The following is a 15,081-nucleotide window of genomic DNA, read 5'->3' as shown; positions in this document are numbered from 1 at the left end:
AAAATATTTTTTTTATGAAATTTGTTTAAACATTTCTATTTATTTTAACGTTTCAATAATTTGCAATTTTATCATCGAAATTTAAATTTTAAAGAAAGCACATCTTTTTCAAAATGCAAATTGTTGTCTCATATATTTATTTATAAAGTTTGAATATAATTTTTATGATTTTTTAAAATAAAAATAGTAAATTACAGGGAGTTAGGGCTGAAAACGACAAAAAAAAATATTCCTGTCAGAGTTGAGTAGAGTAAATAATGCCCGGAGAAAAAAAAGTTAGTTCTTAGCTAATATTTAACTACTGCTATTATATTGATAGCAATTTTTTTTATATATTAATAAAAAAGATTACAGAAATAATATCCGTCAATGGCGTCATACTAAGTATGTTGTTTCAATTTAATAAATAAAAATTTAAAAAAACAACTCACCGATTTCGAAATCCGACGTCGAAGCGTTCTCAGCCCTCTTTTAAAACTCCTCTTTATGGTCTATCTTGCTGAAGACATCTTTGCCCTTCATCATTCTCTAGACTGCCTGAAAAGATTCAAAAATACATATAATTATTATACTTAATATAATACTATGACAAAACGTGTGAAATAATCATTAAGGTATTAGTCCATATCTCATCAACTTTAGAAAAAAATTTCTTAAATAAAATCATAATATAAAAATTTCCCAAAAAACTATAATTTTATTCTCTAATGATAATTTATTGTTCAAGATTTCTTAAATTTCGTGAAATTAAGATTTTAATTCTATAGACAAATAATTTTTTTCTATATTAATAAACTTACAATGAATTGCGCTTTTCTGTGCCCGATTTTTTTCCCAAGAAGCTGCACTCAAAACACTTCCCTGTTAAAAACACTCACAACACACGACCGCCTAATAAAATACATAATATAAAGTACTATTTAACGAAAGAACGCGAAAGAAAGAGTGCATTTACTCGAAAAATTATTACAAATATAAAATATCCGTAGGACTAAATAATGCACGTGCCCGGCTTTCACAAACGTAGTGTATATGGCAAAAAGAACAAAATTTTAACCTATAAAATTATAATTAGGCTAGTTAAAAAAATGAGTTATACGGAGAGAAATTTAGTAAAACTAAGAAGATGCACTTAAAAAATTGAAATAGATCAAAATTTTATGCGATATTCTTGAAAATATACTGACTTTTTCCGTCTTTAAAGCAAGAATTTGATATTACACTTTTAGCAAACACGAGTTCACATTTTTAGAGTAACGACCGAAAATATTTTTTGGACACTTTCGTTTAGTTAAATCGACAGTTAGAATGATAAATTTGTTTGCGAAATAAACAAAAACTTTTTGTAAATGAATTTGCTCGGAAATACGTAACTTCTTTGCCGCGCTTAAAAGCAGGGTGCATTCACTAGCACTCACAACGTCACGACTTGAAGTTTGTTGCAAACGAACGCGATCGTAGCGCTGTGGCGGACATTTTCTGAAACATACATTTTGCGTTATAAAACGTAAAGAACAGGTGTGTTTATATTATGACAAGCTGTCATAATAAAATTTATAAATTCTAGTTTACGAATTATAATTTAATGAAAAATTGACACTAATTTTACAACAAAACATCAAAATGATTTCACCAAATAGTGAGACTTGTGATCTTCAAAGTGTCATTTTACAAGAACAGGAAAAGGAGGTTAGCTGCTATTGTCTTTTTTATTTATAGAGAATTTATTGAACCAATAATTCAAGGACTAAACCTTGAACAACATAGAGGAAAATTTAATAAAAATGAAAATGTCATCTATTTAGTGTAAATCTTGAATAATTATTTATTTTTATTATATAATGTAGTTGTATTCTCTGATTTAATAATGTACATTATTATTATATTCTTTGTCTCAATATATAATTCATTCTTTAATAAATTACTTTAACTCTTTGTCATAGATGACACATGTTGATTTAAAGAAAAAACCAAAAAGAATATTAAAATTTTGTGATGGAGAAATTGAGGAGTATTCTTCAGAAGATGAAGTTGATAATTGTCCACAAAAGCAAATTGCAAATATAGATCCTGTAAGTATTTGTCTTTTTTATATTAGGTAATAATCGAAAATATTCATTTTTTTTTCTAAATCTATAGAAAAAAAGAATAATTACTATTTTTCTTTTCTTAAAAAAGAAAACGTTGAACTGGTTGCCATGGGCTTGGTACCAAACTACCTGGGCAAGTGGAAAAATTTTAGACGGTTGTGATTATGTTGGAGAACATTTAGCTGAATTTTTTGGTATAACAACACCAAAATATCAATTTGAAATTGATGAATACTATCGAGTGAGAGCCGCTGAAGAAGATATGTTAAGAAGAGAAGATCTTGAAATGGGTGGTTGGACTGAACGCAATAAAAATAATCTCATCGAAAGAAATGAGGTAAAATTCTATAAACCAAAAAAAAAAAATCCCTTTCATTATTCACAATGATGTTTGAAAAATTCACTGTCAATGTTTTTATATAATTTCCAGTCGTGAAAGCCTGGACACAAAATTTGATGTATTGCACCGCTTCAAGTACACACGATATTTAATGTAATTTGTGGAAAGCCTTAACAAACAAACAAAAAAAAGCAATTAAGCCAAATGGACTAAACAAAATTTCTTTTATACACGTTCAAGGTGATGACGTCCAACTGCTGTGTCTCTTGCTTCAAGTTGAGCAATATATTTAAAAACAAATTTAAAAAGTATATACCATAAATATTCTATTTTTATTGTACTCATAATACTAATTGTAAAATACAAATGAATTTATTGCCTAATCAGTATAATAAAATATAAAAAAAATTTATTTCATCAATGTATAAAAAAAGAATTTTTTATTTATTTTTTATTTAAAAAATGTCAGGGACCATTCTGACTAAATTTGTACAATATAGGCTAATAAATGCGTTGTCATTTTGAATATTGTGTTTCAATTATTGCAAGTAAAATGGTATTTTATTGTTTTTTTTTTCAACAACCATTCTTTGTTAAACTTAAAAACTCTATAAAATAGGAACTTTAAAAAAAAAACAATGCTAATCTTAACATTTAAATTGTGATCACATATATCTAACAATATAATATTGAACAAAATAGAGTTTATAAATAAAACTTAAGAAAAACAAGAATTTATGTCTCAGGCACAAATCTGTGCAAAGCACTAGTTAATACCAATAAAGAACTTTGAAGACCCTGTGGAAGATGTCTTTGTAGCCAGGCACCCTTGTATTGTTCAATGTGAGCCAACATTTTATTTGCAACGTCTGTTCGAAAGGTAGGTGGTAAATTGCTGATACCTAAATTAATTACTGCCAATCCCATATTACTGTTTGGATTGACTCCAACACCAATTAATGTTCTTCCTATTTTACATGCCGTCAACATCAGATCTGCAGTCAATTGAAGTTCCTGCATTTCCATCGAGGCAAACTTTGAGGTGACATTTCCCTCATAAAGAGAGTGAGAAACTCGTTTTATTTGTTTCGTCATTTTCTGGGAGGGGAAAAAAAAAGGTGCGAGGCTCATTATAAAATAGATTACAGAAATTAGAACTAATTATAGTGTCTATTAAAATTCGAAAATTCTTTAATTTAAGAAAAATAAAACTTACCAAAAATAAATCAGATGAAAGATATTCTAGATTAACATTATCGGGATCAGTTAACAATCTGTATAATGTCGATCCTCTATTATCAGGTATCTGTTGCAAATCATCAGCACTTTGATTTTTACTCAAAATTAAAACAAATGTATCGATACGTCCTAATTCCAAAATTGCACTTCCTATTCTATATTCCAAGTCGTAAAATATATGAGAGTCTAATAATTTGCTTAATGATCGATAACTGAAAAAATAAATTTCAATTTAAAGAATTTTTTTTTATTTAATAATTTAAAAGTTTCACTTTTTTTTCATACTTACTGACGCTTAACTGGTCCACTTTGCTCGCAATTATCACATGTTTCGGTGAATCCCATATCAATTTCAGTAGCTGGATTCCACGATAATCCAGCTCCAATTAAATATCCGACCCACGCAAATGTATGAGGAGTCAAATGATGACTTCCCGACCAGTGAGCCACAATTATACCAATCGAATCTTGCTCAAGTGCAGTTTTTACAGCATTTTTTGTATTTGCAAAAGTTGAGGCCGGACAACCGGCAAGACTATTGTAACTCGCAGTCCCTGAACTTGGAAGTACATTTCCTCCAGCAACTCGAAATGGCTCGGTCCATTCAGAAAAATCATAATCTGACTAAAATAAAAATCATTCACATTTGAAATATTTTTTATAAATTTCCTTGTGAACCAAACAAATTTTTGTTTAAAAAACTCACCTGAAAACCGTATTCTACTAAAATCACATTACTAGAAACGCTACGAAATTCCACCTTGGAATGTAGACCATTTGAACACAGCAGCAAAGTAGTATCAAAGTTTAAATTTAAAATGTGCCACAGCTCTTGTAAACACGAGTATGATTTAAATACTTCCGACATATCAGTCTCAACAGTCTCGTTAATCGAGACATTTAAATCTAAATTGTCCGGTTGTACTAACAAGCTAGCTAATCTTGGACCCACATGAACATAACTTAAACTTGGAAATGTTGCAAGTAACTCTTGAAAAATAGGCCACATTTGAGAAAGATGACGCTGTGTCACATTTGAATCAACATCGAGTGCCGGCACTAAATCCAAATGACGATCTCTGAAATAAATTTTTTTTCCCGAATTAATAAAAATTACTATATTATTTATAGATATAAATAAATTACATACTTGCAATAACGATCGAGAGTGACCATTTCCGATCTCGAATAACAAAGTTGCCAATCATAACTTGGTGTCAGTCTTGAATACAAATGTAAATGTGATATTTTAAAAGCCGACCACAAATCAATCATGTGCAGTAGATATTCCAAAGTAGGAATACGTCCCCTTGGCGAGATATCGAGTAATATTCCACGATGTTTAAATCGTGGTTCATCTTTTATCATAACACTTTCGAGTTCACAAACCTCCGGTGCATTTGGATTTCTACTCAGTCTAAGAATTTGCACAAAAGTACAAACAGCATAATGTAAACCAGCTAAACTTCCAGCGCTAATTTTAATTGCATTTTGTGATATGTGAAGTTGATAACCTTCTTGTACATTAAAAAGTTTCTTATTCACTATGCATTCTATTCTATTATCAGCAAGCCATCTTCCTGATGGCGGTTGAACCTCACCAATTTTCACATCAAATCCAAGTTCCAATAAATGCGTTCTACTAATTTCCCACACATCGAGAATTTTATGAATTGATTCCGTACCCTATGGAAATATTAACAATTTAACAAAAATCTTATTTCATTAATAATAATAGTACTAAAATGAAATGAATTGATTTTAAAATTAAAAACCAAATCTAAAATTAATAATTTACCTGTATTATAGAAATAAAGAGCTCTTTGCCGACAATAAATGGCGATGACGAATTACCAAGTTCTAAAATAGTTTTTGGCTCGGGCCATAAGAGACTGTAAATTCCATTTTTATTAGCTATCGATCTAAGAGGACTTTCAATGCTTGATTCACGATTGGAAATTTCGTATCCTGGCTCTGAAGATTTATTCGATTCCAATGAAGGTTGACTTGTGTGTATAGAGACATTTTGCTGCTGAACAAAATTAACATCAGAAAATTGATTCGTTGGACTGTGTAAAGCTTCACACTCTTTTGAAAATGAATTAGGCACAAATTTTTGAAATAAGGCTCGTAAGGCAGGATTAACACGTGCAAGATCATATGGAGTTTTCCCCGTGAATTGTCTAAAAATAAACAAAATTAATTTTCTCTATTTCTCGTTTAAATATCCAATGAGAAATAATACAGTTATTTTAATATTTCATTTTAAATAATAATGCATTAATTTAATTTTATCAATTATTTTGATTATTGAATTACCCCTTAATTGCACGAATAAGTGGATTTGCTCCTGAACATAATAATTCCTCACAAATTGTGACATCACCACGATTCACAGCATCATGTAGAGGTGTAGCACCACAACCATTTTGTGAATTTACATCTCCTCCTCTGTCTTTTTTTTTAATGGAAAATTCACATAATTTATAAAATTGAATTAAATAAGGCTAAAAATTAAAAAAAAAAATTATTTTAATTAAAATAAATCATACCAATTAGAAAAGCGACAATCTCTTTGTTGCCGTAACATGCAGCCCAGTGTAATGGAGTATTTTTACTGCCCTCAGAATCCCAGGAATTGACATTTATACCAGAGACTAATAGTTGTTCTACTCTTTCTATCCTAAAAATCAAGATTTTACATTCGTTATAAGAAAATATCTTCAGCATTAATATATTTATTTTATTAAAATTGAATTTCTCGAAAATAATAAAAAAAAGATTTTATTTAATTAAATTTTTACATTTATTTAAAATTAAACTCTTTGAAGAAAAAAACAAATTCTTTTTTGAATAAAATTTTTTTTTTTTTTATACTTACTCTGAAGCTGCTGTTGCTCTCAATAATTCTTCCACATAAATGTGACGAACTATTTCACTGGAAGCAACATCTAGTGCATTATGACCCTGGGCATTTTGAATTGCCGGATCAGCACCACAACTTAATAGTGTTCTAACGACGTCTGCTTGGTTAGCCTTAAAATAAATATTGTTTAATTAAAAGAGTTATATAAATTATTTTAAAAAAACAATTATACTAGATTGTATTTTTAATTGTAATTTAATTTAAATTTTGATAAATCATCTTAATTATTAAATTTGACATTTTACCTTTGAAGCATAACACAAGAAAGTCCCTTCATCTAGTAGTGGTTGATTTAGAATTTTATCTTTAGTAATACCATCGTTAGCATTTCCATTATCGCCTATAAGTAAATTATAAATTAAGTAAATCCTATTTATTAAATAAAAGATGCTTTTTGAATGTAATACACGATAAATATTTTTAATATTTTCAAATAAATAACAATACATATATATTTGTCAAGATAGCATTTGAGGTTATGTTATATACTTACATGCTTCTAGTATAGATCTTATAATATCTGTACGACCGTGTTCTACTGCTGTGCGAATATTTTCACAAATATCTTGCATTTCTAAGCCTATTTATTTAAATAACATTATTTTTTAACACTGTAAATCATAAAATTCAGAGCCACGTCTCACTGTCAAATCTATTTTGACAACCTTTTGTCATTGCATTTAAAACAAATATAATTTATTGTTCAAGAACAATCATTTAAAATTAATTACCACGAAACGTTTTGTGATGTTTAAAGTTTAAAAATACTTAAAAAAAACAATTTATTTATATTAAAAAACAATATATTATTTTAGATAAATTTTAAAAACCGATTGGGAAATGTCAAATATAAACACATTTATTGAGCAAAAGAAAACCAGGGATGGGTTATAAGTGTACAAGAAATTCAGACATTTTTTCTGATTGGATTATAAATATCCATTTCTTCTCTGTCCACCAATTACAAATCATTTAATAACATTTATGTAATGCGCTTAATTCAAATATGCTTAATAAACAATGTGAAATATGAAATTATAAGAACAAATTAGAATAAAAATTTTTGCAAAAAGAAGTCAACGTAAAAAAGCATATTTAATGAGATGTTTTTCATATTTTGCTTAATTTTGTCTTAACTTGAAATAGAATTATAATTGGAAATAATGGAAATGACAAATAACCAAGAGACTCTTGTGGAATAATGAAAAGTGATTGGTTCTTTGAGCTGTCAAAGATGCGCATGAAAATAGCAGACAACAGTGTCTTTACAAGTAGACACTTTTTTTTATTTTACACAAATAATAATTATTTTAGAAGATTAAATTATTCAAATTTTAAACAATAATCTATTAATTATAATAAAATGTCACTGAACGTTTTACGATGTGGAGTGGTAGGAGGCCGTAATGTTCAAAAAATGAAAGAAATTTCCCATTTTCTAACAAAAAAGCTCCCTATGCTAGATTCAAGAATTAGAAATTATGCAAAGGTAATGAATTTTTACTTTTTTTCACTTAAAATATTTAATTATTTATTTCATTTCTGCATTATAAATATCTAGAGATAATAAGAATTACTTCTGTTATGAATTTTAAATTAATCAAACTTGTTTGAAGTCATTACAGATACAGTTTTTTTTCTACCTTTACATAATCATAAGATACATCTAAAAGTCCTAAAAATAAACATAAAAAATATGTATTTATTTTCTTTGTAGATATTCAATTTAAATTGATAATTACCGTTATCTTTAGATATAAATTACATTTAAGGTTTTCCATAAAGGTGTTATGATTTTCACTTTTTTATTTATTTATAATAAGTTTTTGTTTAAATATTAGAAAAATAACAAAAGAAAACAATCGCATTAATAATATATGTATTGTTTAAAACTTTCAGATGTTTTTGTCACTATTATTTGTCAGTTGTAAGTTTTGAAAAAATATCCCCAAAAATGAGGATAATAAACAAATAATAAATTAATATTAATTTATAAGTAAATTAGTAAATATTAATTATAATTATAAAATGAAAAGGCCTAAAATGGTTCTATAATTTTAAATGACATATATATATATATATATACATTTATTATTATTTATTAGTTTAGAACATTTGTATAAAAGGAAATTTATATAGTCATTCGCATTATTAAAAAGTATTAAAAAATTTTAGAATAAAGAATTTTTTTTCAAAATATTATATTGAACATTACATTTTTTAAAAGAAATTTTTTAGAAAACTATTGTGTTTATTTTTGTTATTTATTTAAACATGTTTCTAATTATATTTTAATTTTAACAAAAAGTTTAAATGTTAATTATATTTATTTTTTTATAAACATCTACGAAATTTGATATTTTTATACTTTATAGAAAAATTAAATTTTAATGTATCGAAAAAGTTATCTTTGCATAATTAATATCTTTCCTTTTACTTAAATTAAATTATTTCTTAAACTATGTATATGAAAAGCTTCTGTAGAATCTTTTGCTCTTGTTTTATAACCATATATAATCGTTACTATAAACCACCTCACACATATACAGTACAATATCTATCTTATCATAACTGGATTTGTCGCCTTTAGTATTAACTCATCTATCAACTTGTTTGTTCCACAAAATCTTGTACCTATTTCTTGTATTAAAAATGGTGTGTTTTTATTTAATTGTCAGATCATAATTATTGTATTAAATTATTACCTTAACTATTACTTATTAACTAATTATTAATTCTGTAATAACATTTAATATTATAACAGAAAACCAATTTTATATAAAGGATTTGTTGATTTTCTTTAGTTTATTTGATGTACTTACTACTTTAAGAATTACATTATTTTTCTTATTCTTTTTATTATTAAAAATAATATTCTTATTAATGTAATTAAAATCAAGTTTACTTTTGGACCAAAAGTCAATTAATAAATAATAATATTCTTATTACCCTCAGGAAGGTGCTCAAGGTTATCGTATGGAAAGAGACACATTTGGAGAATTAAAAGTACCAGCTGATAAATACTATGGAGCTCAAACTCTTAGATCTGTTATGAATTTTCCAATCGGTGATTCATTTGAACGTATGCCGGTAATGCAAAATTTTCCATTTACAAAAGAATTTATCAATTTGATAAAATTGAATTGTTGACAAAATATTTTTTTCCGTTATATATTTTTAAATCTCTTTAAAAAAAAATAGAAATTTCTTTAATTTAATAATAATAATTCTATTTATATATGCGTCAAAAGATTTTTTACAGAATTTTTCTAATATTTCTTTTGTTTCATAAAAATATAATATTAATAAAAGAAACTTGAATTTAAAAATTCTAAATCGCTTATAAAAGCGAAGTTATTTTTAATGATTATAAGGAAAATTATTTATTTTTTAGTATGGTGTTATTGTCGCTATGGGTATTTTGAAAAAAGCCGCTGCTGAAGTAAATAAAGAATTTGGACTGGATTCAAAAGTGTCAGATGCTATTAGCAAAGCTGCGGATGATGTGATTAGCGGGAAGCTTTATGAAGAACATTTTCCTTTGGTAATTTGGCAAACAGGATCAGGAACTCAAACGAACATGAATACAAATGAGGTTTGTAATATAGAATTTTTATTATATTTCATAAAATTAAAAAATTTATCTCCGTAAAATTGAAATATAGGTGATAGCAAATCGTGCTATTGAAATTCTTGGCGGTGAACTTGGCTCGAAAAATCCTGTTCATCCAAATGATCACGTCAACATGTCACAAAGTTCGAATGATACATTCCCAACGGCAATGCATATTGCTGTAGCACTTGAAATCAACAAAATCTTGTTACCCGGCTTACAGCAATTACATTCAGTCTTAAAAAAGAAATCCGAAGAGTGGAAAGACATTATCAAAATTGGAAGAACTCATACTCAGGATGCCGTTCCATTGACACTCGGTCAAGAATTTTCTGGTGAATTGAATTTTTAATTATTATAATACTAATCTCAATTTTTTCTAAATAATTATTCTCATAATTCTTTATTAAAATTATTAGGTCATAATATTCAAACATGAATTTACCTTTAATTTTTTTCTTAAACTTTAAATTTTTCAAAATATTTCATTTTTTTTGTGAATTCAATTATATTAAATTTGATTAAAAAAAAAGATTCCAAATTGATTTAGAGGAATTTGTTTGTTTCTATTTAAATAAATAAATAAATTCCCCAATTTTAATGGACACTCAGAATATTTAATTAAAATTTTTTTTTCTCGCCAGGATACGCAACACAAATTGAATATGGAATTGCAAGAGTCAAGGATACATTGCCAAGACTTTATCAATTGGCTCTTGGTGGAACAGCTGTTGGAACGGGATTAAATACTAGAAAAGGATTTGCGGAAAAAACTGCAGCGAAAATTGCTGCTTTAACTGGTTATCCTTTTGTTACGGCTCCCAATAAATTTGAAGCTCTCGCAGCTCACGATGCTCTTGTTGAAGTTCATGGAGCTTTAAATACAGTTGCAGTTTCTATCATGAAGGTAAGAACTTATATTTTTAATTTTTATTCATTATTAAATAATTAGTTAATTAATTATTAGAAAAATTAAATTATTTTAAAAAATGAATTATTAAATTTAAAAAAATCTAATAGTAACTAATTGACCAAAAATTTATAATATTTTATTGGTTTTAAAAATTTTTTTTGAAATATTTTTTTAAATGATAACAACTTTTTTTTATTAATTTTTTTTATTGTCATTTATTATTAATTTAAACTTTTCGCAGAACGTGTAATGAAAGAGATCATTAAATTATTTAAATATTTTTATTATTCTATAGACTTACGGATACTAAAGCTATAATAAACAAATGGTTTAGAAAAATTATCACATTAATATTACAAATATCGACAAAACGTTTTAAATATATACTTAAATATAAAAATTAAAGAAAATATCCACATTCTTATCACATTGACTTGATCGTACTTTTCATTTTTCTTTTTTTTTTTATGAAGACATATTTTAATTTTACAAAAATAATAGTGTATTTAGAATTATCTTCTCTTTTTTTTAAAAAATGTTTATTATAAAAAATTTTTATTTCCTTTGATGAAGAAAAAAAGAGATTTCTTAAAAAATATTTGGAATTCTGATTAGATGTAATATTTTTTTCTGCCTAATGAGCAAAAAATGTAATATGGCACAAATTAATTTTCCTCCATTTCATTTGTTATCAAAAATCTGTAGCATCCTCGGAATATTAATTACATGTAGTTAAAAAAAATTTAACTGATAAAGAATTGAATATTATAATTCATTACAAAAAAAAGTAATAAATCAAATTAAAAAATTTTCTTTCATATTATCGATCGATTTCATCGATTTCCTCGATAATTTTATTCGTTGGTAGTATACGATTAGATAATTGCTGAATTAGTTGTTCGTGTCGTCTTGGATTTTGTTGTTGTTGTTCTCCTTGTGCTGGCTGTTGTTCTGGACCTTGACCAGCATTAGGTCTTACTGCACGCCAGCGTGGAACGGGAAGATTTTGAGGTACTCGATTTCTTTCTATTGGTTGTATTCTACCGAATAAATAATTTTCAACACGATTCGGCTGTTCTGCCGATGCTTCCCAAATAAAATGCGCTTCATAAACAATTAATCCTTCACGAGGTTCTGCTGGACGATATAATCTTCTTCTATATGCTGGAGAATTTAATCTCGGATCAACGAGTCCGGGCATTTTTTAATGTCAATTCCAATTGTTTTATAAGCACCTGAAGAAAAAAAATTACACTTTTTTAAATTTAATTTTTTATTTAATTCATTTTTTTCAAAGTTAACTCTCATTTTTCAATTTCGACCAAATTGATCAATTTTTTTTTTAACTTTCATTGCGAAGCTAAAAATTTTTCCAATAATATGTAAAATAATATTATTATTTTAATTAAATATCATAAAAACTGCAGTAGTCGGACATTTTACAAATTAATTATTGTAATGAATTATTATTTATTTGCCAAAAAAAACATAAAAATATCCAACTATGTAAATGAAAAATGCTTTAAAATTTTACTAGTACATTTGAGGAACAACACCTCACGCAAAAGATTTTAAGGAAACTAATCCGAAACAAAAATTGAATCATATAATTATACACGAAATTTTAGTCTTATTATAATATTTTGAATTTTAAATACAAAATATTGTTGATTAAAAAACAAAACAAAAAAACTGTCAAAAATATGTACAGTGAATTTATTTAAGAAAAATTAATTTTTGACCTTGAAAAATCATGAATAAATTTGACTCATTTTACAACACTTTTTCTGTTTTAATACAGTACGAAAGCAGTGGTTTTTTTGCCTTTAAAAATTAATTCTTAAAGAATAAAAAAGATAATATATTAAAAATATAATATTAATATAATAAATTATAATATATTATAATATATTAAAACAAAAGAGTGTTTTAAAATAAGTCAAATTAATTTTTGATTTTTAAGCCCAATAGATTTTTTGTAATTTTTAGCGATATGCGTGAGAATTAAAAGTTCTAACAATTAAATAATAAATAAATTAAAATGTTTTTTTTTTAAATAAAAAATGTCAATATTTAATTTAAGTTTTCTTTAATTTAAAAAAAAGTCAATTATTTTTACATACCTTTTTTGTTGATGAACGTTTTGTCTAGGATGAGTCTTGTTTTAATAAACAGCACTTGGAATTGTAGTTTTGTAATTTGTAATTCTTATTATTTTGGCCTCAACTACACTCTGGTGTCACTGACTTCTCTTTATGAAGATCTGACATGTACTGTAAGTTTGTTTTCAAAAATTTGTCACAGGTATGAAATAGAACCCATCCCTCTCCCCCTTCTCTCAATAGTAAACATAATGACTTGTGTGTATCCCTCAATTATATAGATTCGCTAATTGAGCATCCTTTAAATTCATTGGTGCCCTACTCCAAAAATTTCCCTTGAATGGTACCAAAAAACTCATTAGAATGCAAATTTTCTAAATTACAAAAATATTCTTGAAATATTAATAACATATGTTAGTAATTTCAACATTTTGAAACACACATAAAAACTAAATATGCATATGTAGTAGAAAACAATTGACAAACATCACTTATAATTTTCTTTTTTTTTGTAATCGAATTTAAGACAGTTTTTTCATTCTCGAATTAAAAATTAAAATTTTTCTTTTAAAGCGCTTAATTGAAAATTAAAATTGTAAATGACTCGAAAGTGGGCGAATTTTTCTTAAAATTGAAAAAAGATATTGGAATAAATTTTGATTTAAAATTATAATTAAAATAATTAATTTTATTAATTATCAATTAATTAAAATTAATTAATCGAAATATGTTTTAATTTACGAAAATAGTTTTATAAGCTCATTATATTTTATTTATTTTCCTTATAGATTGCCAATGACATTAGATTTTTGGGTAGCGGCCCACGATGTGGTCTTGGTGAATTGTCATTACCTGAAAATGAGCCTGGAAGTTCCATTATGCCTGGTAAAGTTAATCCAACACAATGTGAGGCGATTACCATGGTTTGTGCTCAAGTTATGGGAAATAATGTTGCAACAACAATTGGAGGAAGTAATGGTCATTTTGAACTCAATGTCTTTAAACCAGTAATTGTCGCAAATACATTGAGATCAGCACGATTATTAGGAGATGCAAGTGCTGCATTTACGAAAAATTGTGTCGCAGGCATAGAAGCAAATAGAGATAACATTAAAAAAATTATGAATGAAAGTCTCATGTTAGTTACTGCCCTTAATCCACACATTGGCTACGATAAGGTAATAGTTTTTTTTCTTGCTTCTCAAATAACAAAATTGATAATTAAATAAATTTTTACTTATTTTTAAATTTAAAAAAATTTTAATAAGTTTCTATTTATTTTTAAAATTAATTAATATTTTTTTCTAAATAGATGTTGAATAATTTTATTGATACATGATAATTGTTAATTTACTTTAGGCGGCAAAAATTGCCAAGCAGGCGCATAAGGAGAAACTGACATTAAAAGAATCTGCATTGAAAAATGGCCTCACTGAAGAGCAATTTAATCAATGGGTCAGACCCGAACAAATGCTTGGACCCAAATAGAAACTGTAAAAAGAAAATGAATCATTAATCTATATATTATATTGTACTATTTAAAAAATAGTACTCATTATCGCGCATTCTAACAGAATATTTGTACATTCAAATAATTTAGTGTCGTACTTATATCTTTTCTTAAATACTTTTAATTTGTTGTCAATTTAATCAAAAAATATTTTCATATATTTTTCAATATTAATAAAAGAATGATTTTTCCTGTTACTCTAAACGTTTAAAATTATTTTCAAATCAAAAAATCTGAAAAAATTTTAATTCTAAAAATTATCAATCTTATTTTTATTACTATTATTGTACTGCAATTAATTAAATTAATTGTATAACATTATTTGTTAATTTTACATATTGTATTTCA

The 15,081-nt window shown here is 26.1% G+C and overlaps 4 protein-coding genes and 1 long non-coding RNA gene across 6 annotated transcripts in view; 2 read left to right on the top strand and 3 right to left on the bottom strand.

Annotated features, from left to right (window-relative positions):
* The window catches only part of LOC127291505 (uncharacterized), a 64,627-nt gene extending 63,275 nt beyond the window's left edge, over positions 1–1,352 (bottom strand). Inside the window, exons 1-2 of the long non-coding RNA XR_007844607.1 lie at positions 801–1,352; positions 432–537 (exon numbers count right to left, since the gene is read on the bottom strand). This is a non-coding gene — a long non-coding RNA (uncharacterized LOC127291505). The remainder of the gene's footprint in view (positions 1–431; positions 538–800) is intronic.
* A 124-nt stretch (positions 1,353–1,476) lies between these two features.
* Positions 1,477–2,956, top strand: LOC127291503 (protein FAM177A1-like). Its single transcript, XM_051320686.1, has 4 exons — positions 1,477–1,689; positions 1,944–2,072; positions 2,179–2,427; positions 2,521–2,956. The coding sequence occupies exons 1-4, from the start codon at positions 1,624–1,626 to the stop codon at positions 2,524–2,526; spliced, it is 450 nt and encodes a 149-aa protein (XP_051176643.1). The 5' UTR covers positions 1,477–1,623; the 3' UTR covers positions 2,527–2,956.
* A 116-nt stretch (positions 2,957–3,072) lies between these two features.
* Positions 3,073–7,468, bottom strand: LOC127291500 (uncharacterized). The gene is made up of 11 exons (XM_051320682.1): positions 7,089–7,468; positions 6,841–6,935; positions 6,551–6,705; positions 6,222–6,352; positions 5,989–6,124; positions 5,468–5,852; positions 4,820–5,355; positions 4,376–4,748; positions 3,959–4,293; positions 3,647–3,881; positions 3,073–3,528 (listed from the first exon to the last, which is right to left on the bottom strand). Exons 1-11 carry the CDS (start codon positions 7,165–7,167, stop codon positions 3,166–3,168), a joined length of 2,823 nt encoding a protein of 940 aa, XP_051176639.1. The 5' UTR covers positions 7,168–7,468; the 3' UTR covers positions 3,073–3,165.
* A 368-nt stretch (positions 7,469–7,836) lies between these two features.
* On the top strand, positions 7,837–14,930 carry LOC127291381 (fumarate hydratase, mitochondrial-like). 2 transcript variants are annotated; one of them, XM_051320474.1, is made up of 7 exons: positions 7,837–8,084; positions 9,551–9,685; positions 9,990–10,190; positions 10,261–10,543; positions 10,853–11,115; positions 14,012–14,401; positions 14,583–14,930. In XM_051320474.1, the coding sequence occupies exons 1-7, from the start codon at positions 7,959–7,961 to the stop codon at positions 14,709–14,711; spliced, it is 1,527 nt and encodes a 508-aa protein (XP_051176431.1). In that variant the 5' UTR covers positions 7,837–7,958; the 3' UTR covers positions 14,712–14,930. The 2 variants fall into 2 exon arrangements, with proteins under 2 accessions (XP_051176431.1, XP_051176432.1); XM_051320475.1 differs by lacking the exon at positions 7,837–8,084 and adding an exon at positions 9,099–9,250.
* On the bottom strand, positions 11,384–13,441 carry LOC127291384 (uncharacterized). The gene is made up of 2 exons (XM_051320479.1): positions 13,245–13,441; positions 11,384–12,356 (listed from the first exon to the last, which is right to left on the bottom strand). Exon 2 carries the CDS (start codon positions 12,320–12,322, stop codon positions 11,942–11,944), a length of 381 nt encoding a protein of 126 aa, XP_051176436.1. The 5' UTR covers positions 12,323–12,356; positions 13,245–13,441; the 3' UTR covers positions 11,384–11,941.
* Positions 14,931–15,081: the final 151 nt, after the last annotated feature.

Source organism: Leptopilina boulardi, unplaced genomic scaffold, assembly GCF_019393585.1.
Source record: "Leptopilina boulardi isolate dan_hultmark-lab unplaced genomic scaffold, ZJU_Lbou_2.1 LbouV2_137, whole genome shotgun sequence".
NCBI lineage: Eukaryota > Metazoa > Arthropoda > Insecta > Hymenoptera > Figitidae > Leptopilina > Leptopilina boulardi.
The sequence above is the reverse complement of the archived record's forward strand: the minus strand, read 5'-3'. Positions and strand labels throughout refer to the sequence as shown.

Excerpts from the sequence above, each read along its gene's own strand:
- LOC127291503 (XM_051320686.1), top strand. The coding sequence starts at position 1,624 with ATGATTTCACCAAATAGTGAGACTTGTGATCTTCAAAGTGTCATTTTA. Across the intron at positions 1,690-1,943 it reads TACAAGAACAGGAAAAGGAG|ATGACACATGTTGATTTAAA; the intron begins GTTAGCTGCTAT and ends TCTTTGTCATAG. Across the intron at positions 2,073-2,178 it reads AAATTGCAAATATAGATCCT|AAAACGTTGAACTGGTTGCC; the intron begins GTAAGTATTTGT and ends TTCTTAAAAAAG.
- LOC127291500 (XM_051320682.1), bottom strand. The coding sequence starts at position 7,167 with ATGCAAGATATTTGTGAAAATATTCGCACAGCAGTAGAACACGGTCGT. Across the intron at positions 6,936-7,088 it reads AAGATCTATACTAGAAGCAT|GCGATAATGGAAATGCTAAC; the intron begins GTAAGTATATAA and ends ATTTACTTATAG. Across the intron at positions 3,529-3,646 it reads TTTCATCTGATTTATTTTTG|AAAATGACGAAACAAATAAA; the intron begins GTAAGTTTTATT and ends TTCCCCTCCCAG.
- LOC127291381 (XM_051320474.1), top strand. The coding sequence starts at position 7,959 with ATGTCACTGAACGTTTTACGATGTGGAGTGGTAGGAGGCCGTAATGTT. Across the intron at positions 10,544-10,852 it reads ACTCGGTCAAGAATTTTCTG|GATACGCAACACAAATTGAA; the intron begins GTGAATTGAATT and ends TTTTCTCGCCAG. Across the intron at positions 14,402-14,582 it reads CACACATTGGCTACGATAAG|GCGGCAAAAATTGCCAAGCA; the intron begins GTAATAGTTTTT and ends AATTTACTTTAG.
- LOC127291384 (XM_051320479.1), bottom strand. The coding sequence starts at position 12,322 with ATGCCCGGACTCGTTGATCCGAGATTAAATTCTCCAGCATATAGAAGA.